Genomic DNA, 25,684 nt, shown 5'->3' with positions numbered 1-25,684 from the left:
AGATAAAAAACAGGGTTCATGTAAGAACCAGGGTACAGAGGATAAAGGGAGCATGTTACCGGATACTCCTCAGGACAGTCCCCTGGGGATTATGTTAAAACATTGGGACTATTGTGAAGAGAGAAGAGATAAAAGTAAGGAAAAAATTATTCAGCACTGTATGTAGGAAAATGATAAGACCTGACATTTTGTTTTGGCCCATGTACGTGTCTTTTGAGAGTTGGATGTGTCAGGCACTGAAAAAATACGTAAACAAGAAAAAACCTTTTAAATGAGAAGGCAGTGAGTATGAAACATGCTGGCGTGGGAATGAGCTGTTGCTACTATATGCCTCAAGAACTAAAGAGGAGATAGAAACGGATTAAAAGCCCTGGGACCCTTTAGATAACCTTCCCCCTCCTTACCCTCCACAAGCACCACCACCCGCATAAGATGAGACTCTGAATCAGAGAGCATACAGCCAAAACTTGGCTGTGGCTTTTCCAAGCCCAGTTCCCCCTCCCTCTCCCTCTCCCCCTCTAAACACTATGCCTGCCGCAACTCTTCTACACCTGGCTCTCCCTCCCCCTTCCCCTCTGAACACCATGGCAGGTGCGGCTCTTCTAAACCCAGCTATCCCTCCCCCAATGAACACCACACCTCCTGTAGTAAGAACTTGCTGAAAAGGTAAAGCCAAAATTATGGTATTAAAAGAAGAGGCGAGTGATGAAGAAAGTGGGGGCCAGTTATATCCACTACGAGATGTCCTGCTAGGGAGAAATGGGGGAGGCATAGGATATGTAAATGTGCCCCTAAACACCAGGGATGAGAGAGCATTTAAGAAAGATATGGGAAAGTTGCTGGAGGATCCGTTAGGAGTATTGGACCAGTTAGACCAGTTTTTAGGACCAAATACCTATACCTGGGGGGACATCAAATCTATATTAGAGATTTTATTTACCATAGAGGAACAACAAATGATTAGACAAACTGGAATGAGGGTATGGGAAAGGGCACACCAGCAGGGGCTGCCAAGTGATCAAAAATGGCCAAACGTAGACCCCAATTGGAATCATAATGCAGTCCCTGATTGGCAAAATATGATAGATCTTAGAAATATAATGATTCAGGGAATCAGGGAAGCAGTTCCTAAAAATCAAAATATTAACAAAGCCTTCATTGAGCATCAGCAGAAGGATGAGTCTCCCACAGATTGGTTGGAAAGACAGGAAAAAATTTGCAAATATATTCAAGGGTGGACCCAGATACTTTGTTGCAAAATTGTGAGGGGATATAAGGAAGAAATTGGAAAAATTGGATGATTGCAAGAACTTTTGCGAGAGGCACAGAAAGTATATGTAAGAAGGGATGAGGAAAAAGTGAAAGCCAAAGCAAAAGTATTTGTTGCAGCAACAAGGGAAACTCAAAAGGGAATCCCGAATCAAAATAACTCAAGTTCCTCAAGAGATGAGACAATTAAGAGGAGTAGTAACCGTCCTCCTACTTGTTTCTATTGTCAAAAAAAAGGACATTTAAAGGAGGACTGCAGAAAACAGAAAACAAACAAAACAATGTTTGAGGAACAACAATAGGGGTGTCTGAGGCTCTATCTCTTGGGGATTAGGATATTGAAAGAGCCCTTGATAAAGTTAAAACTAGGTCCCCAAGGGGAAAAATTGGAATTTTTAGTAGACATCGGGGCAGAAAAATCTACAGTTCAAATTTTGCTAAATGGATGCAGACCAAGCAAGGAAAAGGTTGAAGTAATTGGAGCAAAAGGAGAGGCATTTAAAGTCCCCATAATACAAGATGTGACAATAGAATTGGCAGATAAAATAATTCTAAATATTTTGCTATTAGTTCCAGAAGAAGATTTTAACTTGCTAGGGAGAGATTTAATGTTGAGATTGGGGTTAAGGGTAATACCCCAAGACAATGAGCTAAAAGTACAAATGTATAAATTAACTGTACAAGATGAAGAACAAATACACCCTAAGGTTTGGTCTACTCCGGGGGAAATAGGAAAATTAAACATCGAACCTATTATTGTTAATATTATTAACCCTGAATTCCCGATAAAAGTAAGGCAGTATCCCATTTCCATGGAAGAAAAAAATGGACTAAAACCTGTAATTGATGAATTGATTAAGCAAGGTACATTAGAACCATATATGTCTCCCCATAACACCCCATTACTACCAGTTAAAAAAGGAGACAGCAGTTATTGTCTGGTCCAAAATTTAAGAGCGGTGAACCATAGAACTTTAACTCAATTTCCTATGGTGGCAAATCTGTATACCTTGCTAAACCAAATACCCCCTGAATTTGTATGGTACAGTGTAGTGGATCTAAAGAATGCTTTCTGGCCCTGCCCATTGGCAGAGGAAAGCTGAAATATTTTTGCATTTGAATGGGAGGACCCTGAGACTGGCAAGAGACAACAGTTAAGGTGAGCTGTATTCCCACAGGGATTTACAGAACCCCCTAACTTATTTGGGCAAGCTTTGGAAAAATTGTTATAGGAATTTGAACAACCCAAAGGAAGTAAATTGGTTCAATATGTAGATGACCTTTTGGTGACAGGAAAAACTCAGGAAGAAGAACATGAGACAACAATAAGGTTGTTAAACTTTTTAGGAGACAAATGATTAAAGGTATGGAAATCCAAATTATAGTTTACAGAACCCACGGTAAAATATTTAGGGCATTGGCTGAGTAGGGGAACAAAAAAACTGGACCCTGAACGAGTTTCTGGAATTTTAGCTTTATCACCTCCTAAGACAAAATGGGAAGGTAGACAACTATTAGGACTTTTAGGATATTGTAGGCAATGATGATGGTAATAAATCCCAAAAAATTAATGGCTTATATTCCAACATTCAGGAACACCTTTCAGAAATCAAATTGCCCACTCTAGGAAAGAGTTTATTTATAGATTTAGCAGAAAGAATTGCAGGAGAACTAAACGTCCAATTGTTGGGTTTGTGGAGGAGCATTAATGGCTGAACAATGGCCATGGAAAGGTGAAGGATTTGATATCACTCAAATACTTAAATGGAATCGGACAGAAATTACTGAACAAGGACATAGGCCAAAAGGATAGGTTTTGATTAACAAAGTTTTAGGTCAAGAATGTATTGCCAGAGAAGGGAAATCAAGGATTTTTAAAAAGGTAGGCAAAATCCCATGTAAAAGGGTATATACCACAAATTCAAGCACTACCTGGTGGTGGCCAAAAAGCCCAAATGGATATTGGAGCATGCAAAACAATGGTAACTGTACCTTTAATGAAATAGAAAAACTGTTTTGGTGTAGTAAGAATAATGCCAACCCTTTTGAAAGAATAGACACATTAAAAAGGTTCTGGGAAAACTCCCAAGACATTGTAGGGAATTGGAAAGCTCCAGACAGGATGTTTTGGATTTGCAGAGAAAAAGCATATAGTCAATGACCCTCAAATTGGAAAGGTAGTTGTACCACAGGAATTATTCAACCTGGATTCTTTCTCTTACTGAGAACAAAAGGAAACACTCTTGGGAGGCATTTGTATGAACAGCTAGAAGTATGCTCAAAGAGAGATCTTATCAGGGGAACCCAAAAATGAAGGGATGATGAGTGGCCTCCTGAGCGGATAAAAGAAACTTATGGACCGGCTACTTGGGCACAAGATGGCAGTTGGGAATATAAAACTCCCATTTATATGCTTAACCGAATTATCAGATTTCAAGCAGTAATAGAAATAATAACCAATAAAACAGTTCAAGGTTTAGAATTAATAGTTAAACAAATGTCTCAAACTTGAGCAGCAGTGTACCAAAACCGCATGGAATTGGATTATTTGTTAGCTGAAAATGGTAGAGTTTGTGGAAAGTTTAACGTCTGAATGTTGTTTACAAATTGATGAAAACGGAGAAGTTGTTACTCAGTTAGCAGGAGGTATTAAACAACTAGCACACGTCCCAGTTGAAAAATGGAATTTCATTCTTCAAGGATCTTAGTAGAATCAATTGTTTGATGGAGTCTGGTGGAACAAAGCAAGACTCATGATATTGTGTTCAGTACTAGGGTTACTGTTTTTACCATGTCTAATTCCATGTTGTACTTGATTAATAAACTCAATAATTCAAGGCATGCAAATTTCAGCCATCCCCATCACTCCTGAACTTGCCACCTCAAAAACTCACAAACTAATGATATTAACTAAAAATAATAAGAAACAGATCCCTGCACAAAAAACACTAGCTCGATTTGAAGAACAGACACAAATCAATGAGGTGAAGAGAAGATGGGGGATTCTTGTGAGATGTTACATAGTGATTCGTGTCATTATGGAAATATACCATGGGATCAATATAAACAAGAATACTAAATTCAAAGTAAAGCATGGACATGAGGCACAGGAAACTATAATTATTTCATTATATTTGTTAAAATCACTTTGCTGTGCTTTTCGGTTTTATGTATTTTTTTTTACATTGCTACTATAATCATGAATTGCATCCACTTTTTATGTATAAGGAAACGCAGGCTTGTGCAAGCAGGAACAGACTTGTCCCTGCTGTTACCTGCTTGCTAGGAGTGTAATCTGACAACATGTTCGATCCTTGTCTAGACCTGGTGGGGGCTTGTGGCCACTGCTGATTGAGTGCTAGCTAACATGTTAGGGCTTGCTTGGACTTGTGCCCCAGCACATTAAGCATGTCACAGCCCACCAAGAAACTGCCTATAAAAAGGGCAGTGACTGGGGGAAGGATGGACGTGTTGGTGGAGTGAGGAGTCCCTGCGTCCCCAGTGCTGCTTGCCTGTTCCTTATCAATGAACTAATAAATTGCCTTATTGATTAACCTACCCGATTTTGGTAAGTAATTTATAACATTCTGACAGGGATGTGCCGTAGCTTCAGCACTCAGTGCAGGCCATAAATCTGCTGTGAGCCGTGATTTATGGTTTTGGGTTTGGGAGGGTAAGCCGAGCCAGGGCAGCTATCAAAGGCTAACAGCTCTTGGAGTTGGTTGGTATGCCACAAGCTGGTGGCTCAGCTGGGGGCCCCAGAGGGGGCAGGGGACCCATAAAGTCTAAGGGGACAACTGCTGAGGGGGCCAACTGAGGCTGAGGACCCAACCATAGGCAGGAAGCTTCAAAGAGCCAGGGTGGCAACTGTGCCCAGGGAGTCGAAGGAGGCCGAGGGGGCTGCCACTAGAGGAACAGCTGTGGGGGGCAGCTGGAAAGGGAGCAGCTGTGGGGTGAGATGGCAGCCAAGAAACACTTGCATGGGAGGCACTCTGCAGAGCGACCTGTAGAGCTGCCAAAGCGGGGGGAGAGGTGGCCTGCTCCGGGAGCTCTGGGGCGGCTTCATTAATGCCCTCAACAGTGCATGCTAAATTGAGGATCTATCTGTTCCCTGGATCCATGCTCTGGGTCTGTGCCTGGGTTCATTATCAGTATCTTTTCTAGCACTTGCTGCCACAGCTGCACACAGTTTTTAACATTAAGGCATCTCTCATTTAGGAAAGAGTTACAGGATTCTTTAAGCTGTAATAAAAGTTGCTCCAATGTGGAGAATGTGCTGCTATAACTTTAAGCTGCACTGACACTACTGGGACTCCTGCCCAGTCCCAGGATACTCACAGTCCCATGGTTCTTAGTCCAGCGAACACCACTGACCTAACCTTATCAGCTGTGCCAGCATCTTGCTCTCCATCACATTGTGGTTTGCAAAGAAGTCCTCTGTCGTAGCAGGGTCTGAGCTCTGTTCTCTGCTTGCAGTCTGAGGGTTGTAAGGGTCTGCCTTGCTGTGTTGCAGTCCATCTGTTCATTACAATCTGGTATCCTGGTGTTCTGGGTCCGCAGGTCTTCGTTGTTGGCCACAGTCCTCCTCCTCACTGTAATCTTGTCTTCCATCGTTTGGACACCAGATGTTAAGAAGCTGTGCAATGCAGAATCCCCAGGCAGGTGCAAGAGAGAGCCCTTTATTGCAAAAACCAGGCCTTTTTAAGCATTTAGGCCTTTATCAGTTATATAGTTTTAAAACATAATCCAACCTACCACCATACACCATGATGTGAACATGTGATGCTTATATAACTTGTTTTTTCTACCTCTAATTCAGCTGAGTCACTTTCCCATAGTCCTCTTCTACTTAGCCTGAGCCATGATTTTACAAGGGCAACAAGGCTCTTATTTTGTAAGGCTTTACCTATTCACAAGAACAAGTCAGCAGCATTATCCCGAAAACATTTGGGTTTTTATCCCCTTGTCATGTACAAGATCCAGTTTAACCTGAAAGAGAGCAGGAGAGGATGTAGTCGGGCATCTGGGTGTCAGCAAGGCTTTATCTGCACTGGAGTTTTTGCAGCCCTGGGTATTATCTTGTGTTATGCCTGATAGTGTCCAGAGAGTAAATGGAGCCCATGAAAGATCTGGGAACAAGACAAAGCAGAGGCATTACTGGGAGGATAAAGCCCAAAATGCTGTGAGTGAGGCTGTGCCCCACGTCATGTTTTGCCTCTAGAACTGGGGCTACAGCAGTGCAGCAGTGTCCCCTCTCTTTGGGGAAATGTTGGTTCCCATTTTCCTTATTTCCCAGAATCACAGAATCATTTAGGTTGGACAAGACCTCTAATTTTCCCTCTTAAAAATAAATAAATAAATAAATAAATAAATAAAATATATATGTATATATATGCATATTACCTTTCTGAGCTTCCTATGACTTTCTAATTTATATGTGGATTACAGTAGCATTTTAAATTACATCTTCTGTCCTGGAACACTGCTGCATCCTTTGGGTGGGTACCCCAAGTTACTGTCAGGTATTTTGAATACTCCTTAACTTCAGCCCATAGAACTAATAATTGATGCTAATTGTATTTTTTATCTGGTTATTTAGCCTGCTGAAAAATTTTGGTAGTAAAAATAGTTTTGGTGGATAATTTTCAGTTGTGATAAATGTGAATAGGTATTTTTACTTTGTTTAAAGAGGAAACAAAATAATGTCAAGTCTTATTTAAATCCAAAATGAAATATGTCTTTCAGTATTTTACACCATAATGGAGAAACATGGAAATTTAGGGTAAATCAACAAAAAATAAAATTTAAAATCCTTTGTTTAAAAATTCCAGTCCCTAAAAACAAAACCATGAAAGAACTTTTTCCAGTATTTTCTTGCCAGTGTTTTGGCTGCAGTGATTTGACCAAAACTATTTAAAATTCACTAAGCTAATACTAAGCTGCTAGCAAACAAGTGGGTTTTAAAAAATTATTATTTGATGGGTTCAGCTTTTTACTTCTGCAAAGGTAGATTCAGTTCCTTGAGTGACTTTGACGGGAGAAACTTGACCCTCATCCCACACTGGAGGAGGGAACACATAGGGCTTGAGTGCTAGAGGTCACCTCTGCTTCTTGGTACTGAAAGGCATTGGGCTTCTCTGGACATTGCGGACATGTGAGGATGCTCACCAGCAGCAGGGTATCCCAGCGGACTAGGGGTCATTAGCAAGCACAAAGGTTCTTCAAGGGCCTTCCAGGAGGGAGAAGCCCTGAAAAAGGTAAAACACCAGCACAGGTTGTTCATAGAGGTCGTGGATGCCCCATCCCTGGAAACATTCAAGGCAAGATTGCACAGGGATCTGAGAAACCTGATATAGTTGAAGATGTCCCCACTCATTGCAGGGGATTGGATTAGATGATCTTTTAAGGTCCTTCCAATCCCAACACTTCTATGGTTCTATGAAAGCACTAGCAGGAGTGGGGAAAGCTTGTCCCAAGGTCCAGCATTCTGTGTTTATGTTGGCATTCGTGGCATCTTCCTCTGAAGTCTCCAAGTGCTGCAGTAACTCCGGGCTAGGTACAAAGTTTATTTTCTTAATTGCTTGTATTGTATAATTTATTCCAAAAGTGTTGTTTTCAGTCCCTTGTTAAGCTCAGCTACTAAATTGCTGGGTCATAAAGATTCCTCAGATGACCTCATCTGACCTGCACTGTACAGGCATCCAAGAGCCAGCAACAGTGGGCTTCCACATGCAAAGCCCTTTGATGTGAGGTACTATCTGGGTATATAGTTTTATACGGTCTCTTGATTAAACAAATTCTCACTTCCCTCTTTTCTTTCCTTTTTTTTTTAACCCAAAGCTATATAGTTTTAGCTCTTTATTTGCATCTCTGAATTCAGAGGTAGATCAATAGCAGTTGTCCTGCTATGATGTTTTTGCTGAAACTGTTGATGTTGCTCCCATTTGTTGCAATTATAGCCCTCCTCCCATGTTGTCATTATGACTAACTTTCACATAATATGCTGACTTGGAAGGTACCTGCAAGTATCATTGACTCCAGCTCCTGGCCCTGCACAGGACCATCCCCAAGACTCACACCATGTACCCGAGAATATTGTCCAAATACTTCTTGAACTCTGTCAGGCTTGGTGCTGTGACTATTCCAGGGAGCCTTTTTCAGTGCCCAACTACCCTCTGGGTGAAGAACCTTTTTCTAATATCCAGCCTAAACCTCTCTGACACAACTTCAGGCCATTCCTTTGGATCCTGTCATTGGTCACCAGAGAGAAGAGATCAGTTTCTGCCCCTTTTCCCCTCATGAGGAAGTCATAGACTGCAATGAAGTCTCTCCTCAGTCTCCTCTAGGCTGAACAGACCAAGTTGTTTGACCCTGGCTAAGTGCCAGATGCCCATCAAGCCACTCTATCACTCCCCTTCTCACTGGGACAGCGGAGAGAAAATAAGACAGAAAACAACTCATAGGTTGAGATAAGGCAGTTTATGAAAGCAAACAAAAAAAAGTGAAAGTTTGCGCACATAAGCAAAGGGGAAAAGTTAATCTCTACTTCCCATCAGTGAGCGATATTCAGACACTTCCTGGGAAGCAGGGCTTTAGCACACATAGCGGTTGCTAGTATAATGAATGCCTCCTCCTTTCCTCCTCTCTCCCTTAGCTTTTATATTTGAGATGATGTCATATGGTATGGAATATCCCTTTGGTTAATTTGGGTCAGCTGGCCTGGCTGTGTCCCCTCCCAGGATCTTGCCCAGTCTCAGCCCCCTTAATGGAGGAAGGAATGTTAGAGAAACAGTGCTGCTCAGCAGTAGCCAAAACACTGGTGTGTTATTGGCACCCTTCCAGCTCTCAGTGTAAAGCACAGCACTGTGAGGGCTGCTTAGGGTAAATGAACTCTATCTCAGTCAGATCCAATAGAGGTCCTCATACAGTTACCCCTCAAGGCCCTTCACCATCTTCGTTGCCCTCTTTGGACACTCTGTAATAGTTTAATATCTTTCTGTGTTGGTTTTCCATGGCCTGGGTTTTGGTAGCAGGGGGGCCACAGAGGCAGCTTCTGTGAGAACCTTCTAGAAGCTTCCACCATGTCTGGCATAGCCAATACCTGATGGCTCAGAAGATGCACATGGCACTGGCCAAAGCTGGGCCAATGACAGAGGTTAGTAGCACCTCTGTGATAACATATTTAAGAAGAAAATCAAAACAAAGTGGGGCACGCACAGTTGTTTTTTTTCTAGTCAGAGAAGAGGAGGAGGTGAGAACATGTGAGGGAAACAACATGGAGACACCAAGGTCAGTGAAGAAGGAGGAGGTGCTCCAGGCACCAGAGCCAAGGTTCCTCTGCAGGCTGTGGTGATGACTATGGTAAAGCAGGCTGTCCCCCTACAGCCCAGGGAGATCCATGGGGGATGCAGAGATCTACCTGCAGCCCATGGGAGAGGTGCTCACACTGGAGCAGATGGATGCCTGGAGGACATTGTGGTACAGTGGAAGACCAGGTGGAGAGATGTGGTCCCTGTTTCCAGAATGGAGCAGCCTGTCCTTCGACCACTGTACCCCATGGATGAGTGACCCACACCACAGCAGTTTTGGGAGGACTGTCTGCCTGTGGGAGGGACTCATGTTACAGCAGTTTTGGAAGGACTGCTGCTCATGAGAGTGGATCCACACTGAAGAGGTTCACAAACTGTCTCTGGTGGGAAGTGACCCCACGGCACAGCAGGGGAAGGGCTTGTCTCCCTAGGCAGGGGAAGAAAACCTTGGGTGATGAACTGACCAAAACCCCCACACCCTGTCTCCCTGAGTTGTGGGTGGGAAGGAGGGAAAGGCTGGGGGAAGAAAAGGTGTTTTTAAGGGCTTATTTTACTTCTCATTACCCTCCTCTGATTTTGTTAGCAATAAATTCACTTTGTACCTTTAAGCTGAGCTTGTTTTGCCCTTGGAGTGTTTTTCTAGCCATCCTTAACTCATGAACCCTTCATTATTTTTTCTCTCCTCTGCCCAGCTGTGGCAGGGGAGGGTGAGCGAGCAGCTTTTGTAGGTGCCTGGCATTTGGCCAGTGTCAAACCATGGCACTTGCTTACATTGTGGTGCCCAGAACTGCACACAATGCTCAAGGTGAGGCCACACAGTGCAAAGTAGAGCAGGACAATCACCTCCTTTGACCAGCTGGCAATGCTTTGCCTGATGCACTCCAGAACACAGCTGCCAGGGTACTTCTGACTCTTATTCAACTTTCCCTCAACTGGGACTTCTAGTTCCTTTTCTTCAGCACTGCTTTCCAGCATCTCATTCTCCAATCTATCAGTATATCCAGGGTTGTCTCATCCCAGGTGCAGAGTCTGTCACTTTCCCTTGCTGAACTTCATATGGTTGGTCATTGCCCTGTCTTCTAATTTGTCAATGTCTCTCTGCAGGGTATCCCTACCTTCGAGGGAGTCAATAGCTCCTCCCAGTTTTCTATCCTCTGCAAACTTGCTGTCCGGGTTTGAAAGACTGGTGTCTGCTAGGGAAAGCAGACCCCCCCCCTTGAAATGGAGAAAGTAAATCCTCTCCCTCTGAATTAGTATAATTTTGAAAGTAAGGGGTTTTGTTGGATGTTGTTAGGAACCATGGAAAAAGCAGCCTTGAAGTTTTGCTTTTTTCAGGCTTTACAAGGATAAGAATTTATAACAGTGACTATGCACCTGCAGGGTGCCTGAGAGCTGTGTGAGTCTCGTGATATTTTGCAGAAGGTATGTTTTCAGAGAGGTGTTACCTTCTTGGACCAATGAGTCTTTTCTATTTTGTTTTTCACGTACTACCCTATATATATGTGTAGTGTTTCTTTAAATAAAGCTCTTTCTCTCTTTTGCTTCTCCATTACACAAGGAACTATGTTGCATTATCCTTTTTGCTGTTCACCTATAGCCCAAAATGCAACAAAGGGGTTCTCAGGCAATGATATGGGGATAGGAATAACAGTTCTTTACTAGTATATATAAAAAGGCAAACAAAACAACAGCTATGGAATTAACAATAAACAGAACAAGAACCCAGTAAGAGTCCTCGGCCACGGGCACTTTTCCCTTTGGTGCAGTTACCATCACAGCTGGCAGTGAGCTCTGGCAGATTCCTGGTGAACAGGGGCAGATGCGATGATCCCTGCGCGGCTGCAGGGGCGCTGGGGTGATAGTGGCTGTGTCCCAGATGGGAAGGGATGAAGAAGAGAGGCAGGGCACTTGGAAACAGCAAGCTGAAAGTAGGAGGGTGTCCTAGCAGGCCCAGGGTGCGGGGTCGAACAGCAGAAGAAGAGGCAGCTCCTGGCGTTGGGATGGCGGAGGGTAGCAGTGACCTTCTTCCTCTGAAGCTAAGAGAGAGCAAGAGACAGCAACTGCCCCCTACCCTCCTTTTACCTGCTTCTAATCTCATGGTGTCCCCTCCCCCCCCCCGCCCGAGAGAAACTCCCAAAAAAAACAGGGAGGTTTCCCCTCCCCCCATCTCAAGGACCTATCCATCAGTGCTTCTTAGAATATTAATGGGAAAAAATTCTACAGGCAAAGAGGAAAGGAAAAACCAATCCCCAACACGTGCTTAGTATGTCTTCAAGTTATTAATGAAAATGTTGAAGAGCACAGGGCCTAAGATTGAGCCCTGTGGAATTCCACTAGTGACAGGTCACCAGTCTGACATCACCCCATTCTCTGTAATCCTTTGTGCTCGACCCGTGAGCCAGTTGCTCACCCATCACATTATGTATTTATCCAGCTGTGTGCTGGACATTTTGTCCAGAAGAACACTGTGAGAGACAGTATAAAAAGCATTACTGAAATCCAAAAAGATTACATCAATGGGCTTCCCTTGATCAACTATGTGGGTTACCTTGTCATAAAAGGAAATAAGGTTTGATAAGCAGGACTTCCCTCTCATGAAGCTGTGCTGGCTGTGATCAATGACTGTGTTGTATTTCGTGTGTTTTTCAATACCTCCTAGTATAATCTCTGAAACTTTACCAGGCACTGAAGTGAGACTGACAGGCCTGTATTTTCCAGGGTCCTCCTTCTTGGAAATGGGGACAACATTCACTAGCTTCCAGTCAGCTGGGATCTTCCCGGATTCCCAAGACTGCTCAAAAATCAAGAGAGGTTTTGGAATGACATCAACCAGCTCTTTGAGTATTCTCAGATGAATTCCATCAGACCGCATAGATTTGTAGGGATCCAGCTGGAGCAGAAGATTCCACACAATTTAAGGGTTGACTGGGAGTTGACCATTCTTTCAGTTATGGTCCTCCAGCTCAGGGCACTGAGACCCACTTGATCCATCATCTGTGTTGAAGACAGAGGTAAAGAATGTGTTAAACACCTCTGCCTTGTCTCTGTCCCTGTTTGTGAGGTGACCATCCTTATCCTGTAATGGGCTGATGGTTTTTTACACTGCATTTTGCCATTAATTAATTTGAAAAAAACTCTTTTTATTGTCCCCCACAGTTCTTCCACCTTCAACACCAGTTGAGTTTTGGCCATACAAATTTTCTCCCTACAGTGGCAAGCAGCATCTCTGTATTCTTCCCATGTCACCTGACCTTGCTTCCACTGGGCATACACCTTCCTTTTTTGCCTTATTTCTAAGAGAAGGACCTTGTTCAAGCAATCCAGCCTTCTGCCTCTCCTGCTTGACTTCTGGCATTTGGAAATTGCCTGATCCTGGGTCCTTAGGAGATGATGTTTAAAAAGTGACCAGCACTGATGTACCCCAGCACCTTCAAAAAACATTTTCCCAGGAGACCTTACCTACTAATTCCCTGAGCAGCTGGAAGTGAACTCTTCTCATGTCCAGGGGTGGGGTTTTGCTGGCACTTTTCCCCCTGTCAACAGAGGTTTTGAACTCAATCGCTTCGTGGTTGCTGTGGCCAAGACAGCTACCCATCTCCACTCTGTTGACAATCAGTAGATCAAGGAGGGCATCTTTCCGAGTCGGCTCCTTTAGGACCCATTCCATAAAGTTGTCGCCCAGGTTTTTTAGGAACCTTCTGGCTCAGGTTGTGTCAGCTGTGTGATGCTCCAAGTTAATTTCTGGCAAGCTGAAGTTCCCTCTAAGGACAAGGAAAGTTGACTTGGAAGCATCCCTTAGTTTCTCAAAGAATAATTTATCAGTGTCATTGTCCTGGCTTGGAGATCTATAGTAGACTCCCACAATGACATCTGTATTACTTATTTGTCCTTTGATTCTTACCCAGAAGTTCTCAGCTGTACTATTGCCAGCTGTGAGCTCCATACATACCCTTCTATTACATACAGTGCCACCTGTCTGCCGCTACTGCCCTGCCTATCCCTCCTGAATAGTCTGGAACTGTCCATCAGGGCACCTCAGTCACAGGACTCATCCCACCAGGTTTCACTTATGCCAGTGATGTCAAATCTCTGGGACTGGGCCAAAGCCTTGAGCTCTTCTTGTTTGTTCCTCATGCTGCATGCATTAGTGTAGAAACAGTTCAGGTGTGGTACATTGTATACAACACCTTGTGAAGTAGATTGAGGGGTCCCATTAGTGCTCCTTTCCTCAAGTTTTGGCACACCATCCCATTGCTCATCACTAATGAGCCTGGTTTCATCCCTTTCCCCCTTCCAAGCTAGTTTAAAACTCTTAACAAGCACTACTAGCTCTTGTGCTAAAACTCTTTTGCCACTCTGAGATAGGCACATCCTGTCAGGTGTCAGTAGACTAAGTGTTGAGTAGTTCATCCCATAGTCAACAAACCCAGATTTTTTTTTCCTGACACCAGTCTTGGAGCTATGCATTGTCCTGATGGATCTGCCTATTCCTATCAATGCTATTTGTTGTTACTGGAAGAATCGAGGAAATCACTACCCGTGCTCCTGATTCCTCTGCCAAATGTCCCAGGGCCCTGAAGTCTCATTTGATTGTCCTTGGACTTTTCTTTGTTATTTCATCACTGCCAGTTTGAACAATCAACAGCGGATAATAATCAGAGGACCTTAATAGACTGGAGAGTTTTCCAGTGATGTCCCTTATCTGAGCCCCTGGGAGACAGCAGACTTCCCTGTGAGTTGTGTCTGGTCTGCATATTGGGCCATCTGTTCTCTCTAAAAAGGAGTCTTCTATTACAATTACTTTTTTTCCTCCTAACAGAGGATGTCTTGATGCAGGGTAGAGGTGGTGTTGTTTTAAGATGCCCCACTGTCCCAGAAGGACCTTCACCCACCTCAGTTGTCTAGCTTTCTAGTTCCAGTCTCATACCTGTTGAGCCATGGAGAAATAGGAAGAAGAGCATCATAAAACCTGTGTATCTTCTATAGAGCCATTGTACTGAAGAAAGAGAGATTTTAAAAATAGATTCTAGTAGGGTGTCTGTTTCACCTCCATGTGCAAACCTCCTCTTTTCACCATTTGCAGTCACATCATTGACTCAGCACCATTTACTGCCTCTGTCCTAGAGGAGCTTTTCAGTTATCATCCTCTTCCTCACACCCTTGCACAGTATCCCCAGCTTTTCACCCTTATCCAGCACAGCTAATACTGTGGGCTTTTCAAATTAAATTTTTAAATTTTATTTTGTGCATGTCTGGAGGTTTGCATTAGTTTAGGTTTTAAGGAGGACAGGAAAACTGTCTGTTGTCTTTAGATGTAGGAATATTACAGAAATGAGACTTTTTTGCACACATGAAAACTCTATGACCACCTAGAATTATTATAAATATTACTGGAAATGCACATGTACAGTAAAAATATCCTGCCCCTGGAAACCAATAAGCTTCAGCTGCTGCTTTTTAACCTTTCAATAATTACTGGGAAATAATTTCTTGCCCCTTTTTATTTTGCTTTCTCAGCCCCCCTCTGTTCTTGACATCTTTCCTGAAGGGATGGAGAACTCATCAGTGACATCAGCCTCCTCAGAGGCGGGGAACAGCCACTCTCAGGAGATTGAGGAGCTGGAACGTTTCATTGACAGTTATGTCCTGGAGTACCAGGTCCAGGGGCTACTGATGGATAAAATGGAGGGGGATGGTGAGAGCAAGAAGACACAGTCCCATATCTCACAGGTAGGTGGACAAATGACACATTGTAGGGTGGGAGAGGGACTGGGGAATGCTGGTGGTTTACAGCCTGGATTGGTGATGAATGTCCAGTTTAATCAGGATGTAGTAAAACACATGATTTGGGGCAGCTTGCTTGTACAGCTATATATGAGGTCTCTAACCAGCTGGTAGAGGTCTCCTGCCAACTGGGTTTTGGTCTTTATGGTTTCAAGGTGCATCATTGGAAGTGTTCAAGGTCAGGTTGGATGGGACTTTGAGTAATCTGGTCTAGTTGAAGGTGTCCCTGTCCATGGCAAGCTTTGAAGGTTCCTTCCAACCCAGGCCATTCTAGGATTCTATGATTCTATGAATACATGAAATCTTTCAGGATTTAAGTACTTGACTGATTGATCCAAGTTAAACCAAATCTTCACACAAGAAGACTATCCTACAGAATCAATTGTCCTCAACATGCTTCATGCAACCATAAAGTCTCTGTAGTCACTTGTTGGGGGTTGAGTGTCTTTCTGTTACTGTGTCAATTGAAAGAATTTTTCCCATTATCATGCCAATGGAGCTGGCTGGGCTACACCCAGGATCTCTGATGAGTCCAGACAAAAGGGGTGGGTGGGAACGGCTCCCGGAGGGGCCTCTGAGGCTTCCGGGAGGGGACTCGTGTTTCCGGCGAGCTGGGAGCAGGACGCGCGGGATCTTCAGCCCACGCGGCCGGAGCACAGGAGAGCCAGACCCTCTGTGATCATCTGCCCTGCATCTGCCCCGTTCCAGCCTCCTACCTCTGCGGACACAGCTGATCACCCGGACACACACGGTGAGCGAGGAGCCGCCGCTCCAGCCCGTTCCCACCGAGACCGGCATGGCCGCTGCCGCCCCACCCCCCTCCCTCCTGCCTCCGTTCTCGTCTGCTATCGGCAGATCCGGGCTGTGGACTAAGCACAGGGACAGCGTGCTTGCATCTAAAGGGACTGACACCGAGTTATCTAGTTCGTTCTGTTAGCAATATTAACTGTTATTGTTTTCTGTTTGTACAGTTAGATATATTAGTAAAAGAGCTGTTATTCCCACACCCTTATCTCTGCCTCAGAGTCCTTGATTCAAACAATTATAATACTTGGGGGGGGGTAGGGAGTGGAACCAAAGTCTATTCCAAAGGGAAACTTCTGCCCTTACTGGCAGACACCTGTCCTTTCAAACTAGCACATCACTACAGTTTACTGTCTTAAGGGATGCATTAAGAAGGAATTATCTCATCTCCCAAATATATTTTTTCCCATATCATATCTCAAATTTGGATAACAAATAATCAGGAATTTTAATTTCTGATTTTCTCTTCCTGATCACTTCTTAGCAAAGCAAGGAATAAACACTCATATATCCTGAAGCTTGCTGGAGTAACCCTGGTGGAAGTCAGCCTGACTGAAAGTGGCATGTTCCCTCTTAATGAGAGCTAGAGGAAAAAGAATGGGTTTAGGGGGAAGGCACTGGACTGAGACTAAGAAAATTGCTTTTAACTGTGAGTTTCTGCTGGCAACTTAATCTTTAATGTTGGGCAAGTTGCTTAATCTCTCTGCAGTTCTTTTCCTTGTGACTGCAAAAATGTTTTTCCTGCCTGAGAGAGGATAAATCCACTTACCCATGTGTGTGAGATGCTCAGATAGTACTACATCCCCCGATAACTGCTCTCCATGCTGGGGCAAGGAAGGGAAGGCACGCTGTATGCTGTTTCATTCTCCATACAACTCACAGCAGGGCTGAATCCAATACCAGTCTAGAAAATTTTAAGGTGTGGATGTTCCTATGGTGGGGATGTCTCCAACCTTGCTCCCACCAGGAAAGAGAGGAAAGTCAGAGGGAAAATCTAATTTTCTTTTGGCTATAGACATAATAATAGTTGACCTGTACCTTGGGAGATGTTTCCAGGCACATGGTTGCACTCAAAATTGTTAAAGGAGATAGGGATAGGTCTAGCAGAAGGCTCTCAAGCATGACAGTATAATGAGCTTCTCCAGGTAGGTCAGCAGATGTGGCAGGAGGGTGATGAGCAGCTCTTTAATGAAAGGAGGCTGAGGTCCTCCATCTGTGAGCCAGAACCAATAAGGGCAGAGTTGTGTAGGGATCATGGGCAGTTCTATTGGTGACTTTTCCTCTTATTTTGTGGCCTCATCCATACCTGTCAAGGAGCTCTCAGGTGGTTGCTGCTTGTATGGAATCGATTTTTCATTTTCTCAATTAATTTGCCTTAGTGGTGGCATCCAAGCAGTGAGTCTCTTTGGAGCAGCCAAACGCTTTCAGGATGAAAGAACTCAGAAATGGGGCTGGTCACCAAGGTTCAGTCTCAGCTTTGTTGGTAGGGGTGACAAAATGACTTTAGGATTAAGCAGCATCCTTTAGATTTGTTTAATGAAAATTGCTTTTTTAAAATATTATGTTTTCCTGAGTATGATGCAGCCTTTCCTCTCTTCAATGGAAAAAACCCAACAAAACAAATTACACCAAATGGAATTATTTTTGTGGATGCACCTTGGGGGAAGCTGACCTAAGCAGCTCATGATCCCCTATGGCCCGGAAGTCCCCTGATGTCCATGTCCTTCACCATGGAGCAAAGCTTGTGTGAGAGTAGTGCTGTCATCCAGTGGCACATCACAGTTGCCACATTTTCTGTTTTGTTTAAAATAAAACCCCAGTTTTTCTAGCAGCTCAGGGCTCATATCTGTCCCTGAAGCGAATGGTGTTGGGAAAAGCAGAATTTTCCCAAATTTCCATGGAAGACTCCATAGAAAAGAATTATCAAGTCAAGTCACCTTGGTGAATACCACATGCCTGAAATACCAAACACTGATGAAGCCTGCCAGGAAATACTGGGGATGTATTTTATTGCAAAGAATCATTTCAGGTACCTTCCTGTAATTGTTCCTGCATCTTCCCTCTGCTTGCCATCAGCAGGTGGAGTGTTTGCAAGCCAAAGCCTTTTGGATCATCCTGTAAAATGAGGGATTTCTGCACATGTACTGTGATGCCTGTGGCCAGATGGTGTTTGCTGTGTGCTGTGGACTGACACAGCAGTTTTCTCCAGCCTTGCTATTATTTTACATTATGCCTTTTTTTATCCCTATTACAGTGGACAGTGGATTATAGTGAGCAGCTTGATGGCAGCTGTTCCCTGTCCCAAGGGAAGGGCTCATCGTCTCATGAACAAAGTCAGGTAGGGATTGTGTTTAGCTCTTCCTCACCAAACCTTTCTTTTATTCTTGTACTGTCTCATCCATCAGTTTGAAGCCTGCCCATGCTGCCAACTTTCCCTTTCCCATGGCAGGGGAGTCGTGTCCCTCTGTTTGGCATCTGAAAACTCATTCCAACCCAAACCAAGGAAGATGGGCAACATCCCAGTGTGAGGATGGATTATTTGACCAGGAGCTTATTGCTCTGTGATAAAGAGGAAAAAATACAGAGTGTCTCATTTACTGCTGAAGAGCTTCTTGTGGCCACCTGTGAAAGCAACCTATTTGGACCATCAAAGCTGAGTTTTAAGGATGAGATGTAGCTGACGAGGGATCTTTATGTAGCTGGGCTTCTTGGTTATATGTCACAGCACAAGGACAGTGTTGTAGGGAAGAGGATTAAATAGCTGAGAGAGTGAATTGGGAGATGCAAAATTGCATGCGCCAAGAACCTGTGGTTGATGTGCAATGACAGAAGCCAGGCGTAAGTTGTTTTGGGTGGTTGTACATGGTGCGAACATCAGTGAACGGTATTTACCAAGTCCTGCTGGAGGTGGTTGTCCCTCTGTGTGAGCACTAGCATGGGAGAGGGTTGGGTAGGGTAGAGGAATGTCTCTGACCATTGTCACCTGGTTAAGGAGTTACTGTGTCACCATGAGGACATCCTACTCTAACAACAGTGTGAGGAGATATGAGACTGAGGCAGCTGAGGAAAGGGTGAAGTGGCATTTGCAGTAGCTGTGGTTGATGCATGTGCCACCTGGAGAAGGGGCTTCAGGCTGATGGTTTTGGTGCTCTTCCCTTGCTTGATGTCCTCCACGCTTCAGTCCCACATGTAGGATCCATGAGAAGAAACCTGGTATCTTTTTTCAGGTTGTACAAGAGTCTGTGTCAGTCAGAGCAGTGCCTATTGCAACTTGAAATTTGGGTACAATTTCTTCCTGCACAGAGCTGTGATGGAAACTGCTTGGCTGTGTGATGGGGGCTCATGCATCCCTTCCCTGCCATGGGTCTGAATGAAGGATGCTAAGAATATCTATACCAACACCTGTATCCAACTAAGACAAGATCTTGTTGTGTAGGAAGGTACATGCTGTTTGGAAATGCTGCTTCAGATGAACGTCTGAAGGTGTCAAAAGGAATTGTTGACCTAATTTATCATAGTTTTGATCTGCTCATAAATATTCACCATCAGAACCTCATCCATGTTCCAGCTGGCTGCTTGATATTCAGCTGGGAAGCAGGCCATTTTCATCGAGCCTCCTTGGGTTGCTGTCCTGGTTTGAAGGACAGGTGTCTGACAGTAAAGGCAGAAGTTTTCCTTTGAAACAGAGGCTTTAATTCCACTTCCCCCAGGTATTATAATTGTTTGAATAAAGGACTCTGAGGCAGAGATAAGGGAGTAGGAATAACAGCTCTTTTACTAATATATCTAACCGTACAAGCAGAAACAACAGCAGTTGTTAAAATTACCAACAAAACAGAACAGATAACTCGGTTCCAGTCCCTTCTTTAGCTGCAGGCACACTCTCTGTGCTCGATCCCAGTGCTGCAGACAAAACAAAGCCCGGCTGCTGCAGAGAGGCGGGCAGGAGCGGAGGCAGGAGGGGGCGGCAGCAGCCACACCGGTCTTGGGTGGGAACGGGCTGGAGCGGGAGGCTCCTCGCTCACCGTTTGTGTCCAGGTGATCAGCTGTATCCACAGACGCAGGAGGCTGGAAACGGGGCAGATGCAGGGCAGGTGATCACAGACCGTCTGGCTCTCCTGTGCTCCGGCCGCACGGGGCTGGAGAGGGGGAGTCCTCCACCGAGCTCCCCAGAAACACGAGTCCCCTCCAGAAGCATGAGGAGCACCTCCGGAAGCTGCTCCCACCCACCCCTTTTGTCTAGAGTCATCAAAGATCCTGGGTGTAACCTGGCCAGCTCCATTGGTATGAAAATAGGAAAAAATCTTTACATTGACACAGTAATAGAAAAACACTCAACCCCCAACATTATCCACCCCGAATTTTTTCCATGCTAACATGCTACAGCAAATTAAAAACTTTAGACCATATGCATACATGCAGTTGCAGGAACAGTATCATAGGCAGTTCACCCTAGAACAAGGTCTCCTTGGGGTATGCATCGAGTCTCTCCATCCTTTTGCATCACCCACCAAGTGCAACCTGGTCCTTGAGCAAAAACCACCCCATGGACTGGATTGTCTTTGCTGGAGGCAAGAGTTCACCCAAACAATTTTTCCTAACATGCCTCTCAGGTGTACCACTGGGACCTTTTCTCGATCTGGTGTTCCCAAGGGCTCAGATTGGGCAGGGCCTGCTTGGTTAGTGGAACCTCGGGTATTCACTAATCATGTAGCCTTTGGTAGATTAATCTCCCTGTTCTTGAAAGTTCCCCCACCAAGTGCCTTTAAGGTAGTTTTAAGCAGGCCATTGCACAATTCGACTTTCCCAGCCGCTGGTGCATGGTAGGGAATATGGTACACCCACTCGATGACATGTTCTCTAGCCCAGGTGCTTCTAAGGCTATTTTTGAAATGAGTCCTGTTGTCTGACTCAATTCTCTCAGAGGTGCCATGCCTCCAGAGGACTTGCTTTGCCAGGCCCAGGATGGTGTTTCGTGCAGTGGTGTGAGGCACAGGGTAGGTCTCCAACCATTCGGTGGTGGCTTCCAGCATGGTCAGCAGGTAGCGCTTGCCTTGGCAGGTCTGAGGCAGTGTGATATAGTCAATCTGCCAGGCCTCTCCATACTTATATTTGGACCATCGCCCCCCATACCAGAGGGGCTTCACCCGCTTGGCCTGTTTGATGGCAGCGCACGTGTCACAGTCATGAATAACCTGAGAGATGCTGTCCATGGTTAGATCCATCCCTCGGTCTCATGCCCACTTATAGGTAGCGTCTCTGCTCTGATGACCTGAGGCATCGTGGGCCCATCGAGCTAGAAACACTTCTCCCTTGTGTTCCCAATCTAAGTCTATCTTTGGGACCTCTATCTGTGCAGCCTGATCTACCTGCTTGTTGTGCCTGTGTTCTTCATTAGCCCGACTCTTGGGAACATGGGCATCCACAGGACGAACTTTCATGGGAAGCTTCTCTACCCGAGTGGCAATGTCTTTCCACTCATCAGCAGCCCAGATTGGTTTTCCTCTACGTTGCCAGTCAGCCTTTTTCCACCTTTCCAGCCAACCCCACAGAGCATTGGCTACCATCCACGAATCAGTGTAAAGGTAGAGCTTTGGCCATTTCTCTCTCTCAGCAATGTCCAAGGCCAGCTGAACAGCTTTGAGTTCAGCAAGTTGACTTGATTCACCTTCTTCTTCGGTAGTTTGTGCAATCTGTTGTGTGGGGCTCCATACGGCTGCTTTCCACTTCTGGTCCATCCCCACAATGCGGCATGAACTGTCGGTGAAAAGGGCGTAGCGTGTTTCATCTGCTGGCAGCTGGTTGTACGGTGGAGCTTCTTCAGCCAGGGTCGCTTGTTCTTGCTCCACTTCGCCAGCAAAACCAAAAACTTCACCTTCTGGCCAGTTTGTAATTATCTCCAAAATCCCAGGGCAATTCGGGTTGCCAATATGGGCACGCTGAGTGATGAGGGCAATCCACTTGCTCCATGTGGCGTCGGTGGCGTGGTTGGTAGAGGGAAGCTTTCCTTTGAACATCCCATCCAACACTGGCAGTCAGGGTGCCAGGAGAAGCTGTGCTTCTGTGCCAATCACCTCTGAGGCAGCTTGAACTCCCTCATAGGCAGCCAGGATTTCCTTCTCTGTGGGAGTGTAATTGGCCTCAGAGCCTTTGTAACTTCTGCTCCAGAATCCCAGGGGTTGGCCTCAGGTCTCACCAGGCACCTTCTGCCAAAGGCTCCAGGACAGACCATGGTTCCCAGCTGCAGAGTAGAGCACATTCTTTACCTCTGATCCCGTCTTGACTGGGCCAAGGGCTATCGCATGAGCGAGCTCCTGTTTGATCTGGGCAAAGGCTTGCTGTTATTCGGGGCCCCACTGGAAATCGTTCTTCTTGCGAGTGACCAGGTAGAGAGGGCTCACAATCTGGCTGTACTCAGGGACGTGCATTCTCCAAAAGCCTATGGAACCTAAGAAAGCTGGTGTTTCCTTCTTGCTTGTTGGTGGAGACATTGCAGTGATCTTATTTATGACCTCAGTGGGGATCTGGAGCAGTCAATCTTGCCACTTCTCTCCCAGGAACTGGATCTGTCGGGCAGGTCCTTTGACTTTGCTCTTTTTAATGGCGAAACTGGCTCCCAGCAAAATCTGGATGATCTTCTCCCTCTTCTGAAATACCTCCATTTCCGTGTTCCCCCACACAATGATGTCATCGATGTACTGCAAATGTTCTGGAGCCTCACCCTTCTCCAGTGCAGCCTGGATCAGTCCATGGCAGATGGTGGGGCTGTGTTTCCACCCTTGGGGCAAGTTGGTTCCAGGTGTACTGCACGCCCCTCTAGGTCAAAGCAAACTGAGGCCTGCACTCTGCTGCCAAAGGAATGGAGAAGAATGCATTTGCTATGTCAATGGTGGCATACCATCTTGCTGCCTTGGACTCCAGCTCGTACTGGAGTTTCAGCATGTCCGGCACGGCAGCGCTCAGCGGTGGAGTCACTTCATTCAATGCCCGATAGTCCACAGTCAGTCTCCATTCTCCATCAGATTTGCGCACAGGCCAGATGGGACTGTTGAAGGGTGAATGAGTTATGCTGACCATCTCTAGGCTCTTCAGCTCATGGATCATCTTGTGGATGGGGATCACAGCATTTCGATTTGTCCAGTACTGCTGGCGGTGCACTGTCAAGGTGGCAATTGGCACCTGTTGCTCTGTCACTTTCAGGAGTCCTACTGCAGAGGGGTTTTCTGACAGTCCAGGCAAGGTGTTCAACTGCTTAATGCTCTCTGTCGCTACAGCAGCTATTCCAAAAGCCCACCTGAACCCCTTTGGGTCTTTGTAGTAGCCGTTCCTGAGGAAGTCTATGCCTAGAATGCACGGTGCCCCTGGGCCAGTTACAATTGGATGTTTCTGCCACCCCTTCCCTGTCAGGCTAATCTCAGCTTCCAGCAAAGTGAATTCCTGTGATCCCCCCGTCACCCCAACAATGGAAACAGGTACCTTCCCCACATGTTCTGATGGTATCAGGGTGCATTGTGAACCAGTATCAACTAGCACTTTATGTTTCTGTGGCTTTGACGTGCCAGGCCATCGCACCCACACTATCCAATAGATCCTGTCATCCCATGCCTCTCCCTGGCTAGAGGCAGGGCCCCTCTAGCCCTGGTTATTATTTCTTTCCTGGGCATACATAGTGGAGGTTCCTTCCAGGGGATCTGACAGATCATCCTCCTTTCTGTAATACCCTGCACCTTGCTTGTGGGAGGTTGAGGCTACCTTCATTTTAGTGCGGTTCCCTCGGTTAGCATTCCCCTCCCTGAGTTGATGCACCCTTGTGGCCAGGAGAGAAGTGGGTTGCCCATCCCATTTTCCCATGTCTTCCCCATGGTCTTGCAGGAAAAACCACAGGCCACCTCTTGGGGTGTACCCTCTCTCTCTAGCTGGAGAGCGTTGTGTTAGAGATTTGGGGTCTGTAACTGGTGCCGCACTGATCTTCCTTATCTCCTCCCTTATCTCCTCCCTCATCTCCTCCTTCATATCCCTCATCCATCTTGGACCTCTTGGAGGTCCCTGACCATGACAGAGACATTGGCCTGCATTGGGCCATTCATCATGCTCTCAAAATTTCTGAGTTTGTTGGCAAGAGAACCCACAGTCTCTCAGTGGTTATCAGCATTAATCATTGCAATGAAGGTGGTATATTGAGATGGCCCCAGGGTTGCCAAATTCCACAGCATCTGCCCTGTGCATCAGACCTTGTCAGGGTCATTTTCATGATGTCCATCCCTCCCAAAGAGTACCTCTAATACTGCTGCTGGCTGTGGCTGCCCCTGTAGCTCAGCTGGAACCTGGACTTATACAACATCTGCGGGTTCCACTGCAGAACCATCTGACTCTCCCTCTTTAGGGCAGGGGGAGGCTTTCTCACCAGCTGGAGAAAAGTGCTTGTTCAACATCTGGCCTATATCCTTCACTAGACCCCGCACCCACTCTGGGTGGCTCATTTCTGCGGTGGGTTGTGGGGCAGGGTTCGGCTCTGGGGCAGCATCCCTAATCCATTGGGCAGGGTCATATTGTCGGGCAACATCCCTAGTCCCTGGGGCAGGGGTAGACTCTGGGGCAGCACCTCTATTTCGTGGCATAGGTATCAGGGTTGTTATCCATGCCAATATTCCCTTGTTTCTGAATGCTAAGTAGAACAGGCCTATCAACAGTGCCAGCCACTGTATAATAACACTAGCAATTAAAGTAGATCTGAAATTCTTGAGAACCGGTGGGGTAGCCTCAAAAAACTGGGTGATGGGTTGGGAGAAAATTCCCCTTGCATTCATTACTTCACAATAAGTGCCATTATTGAAATAACCCCAGAAACACACAGTTAGAGTACGATAGCTATGGATCCATGCGGCCACATTCCAGAAAAAATTATAAAAACATGAATTCCTGACATAATCAATTCACCAAACGAATTGGATAATAGCTACAGTAACTTTGGTGAGGGGGCCCATATTCAAATAAGGGCTTGCAAATGGGAGGGAGATGGCTGTGACCACATGGAACCCAAAGCAGATTAAGCCAGACAACATATTGCCAGTTAAGAGAGCTGTTATTCCTGTCTTAACTCTCAACTCAGTGACCTCTGCCCAATGTTGGGCGCCAAAATCTGTCCTGGTTTGAAAGGACAGGTGTCTGCCAGTAAGGGCAGAAGTTTTCCTTTGGAATAGAGACTTTGGTTCCACTCCCCCCAAGTATTATAATTGTTTGAATAAAGGACTCTGAGGCAGAGATAAGGGAGTAGGAATAACAGCTCTTTTACTAATATATCTAACCGTACACGCAGAAAACAACAGCAGTTGTTAAAATTGCTAACAGAACAGAACAGATAACTCGGTTCCAGTCCCTTCTTTAGCTGCAGGCACACTCTCTGTGCTCGGTCCCGGTGCTGCAGACAAAACAAAGCCCGGCTGCTGCAGAGATGAGGGCGGGAGCGGAGGCGGGAGGGGGCGGCAGTGGCCACACCGGTCTTAGGTGGGAACGGGCTG

General features: G+C 45.5%; 1 protein-coding gene across 1 annotated transcript in view; it reads left to right on the top strand.

The window, feature by feature from the left end:
• Window positions 1–15,128: 15,128 nt before the first annotated feature.
• LOC306814058 (CBP80/20-dependent translation initiation factor-like) overlaps window positions 15,129–25,684 on the top strand; it is a gene marked incomplete at both ends in the record, with an annotated part of 276,253 nt that continues 265,697 nt past the window's right edge. The window contains 2 exons of the mRNA XM_079329768.1: window positions 15,129–15,308; window positions 18,421–18,504. Coding sequence (XP_079185894.1) covers window positions 15,129–15,308; window positions 18,421–18,504 — 264 coding nt within the window. The remainder of the gene's footprint in view (window positions 15,309–18,420; window positions 18,505–25,684) is intronic.

Source organism: Erithacus rubecula (assembly GCF_903797595.1).
Source record: "Erithacus rubecula genome assembly, chromosome: W".
NCBI lineage: Eukaryota > Metazoa > Chordata > Aves > Passeriformes > Muscicapidae > Erithacus > Erithacus rubecula.
This window is presented reverse-complemented; position numbering and strand designations above follow the sequence as displayed.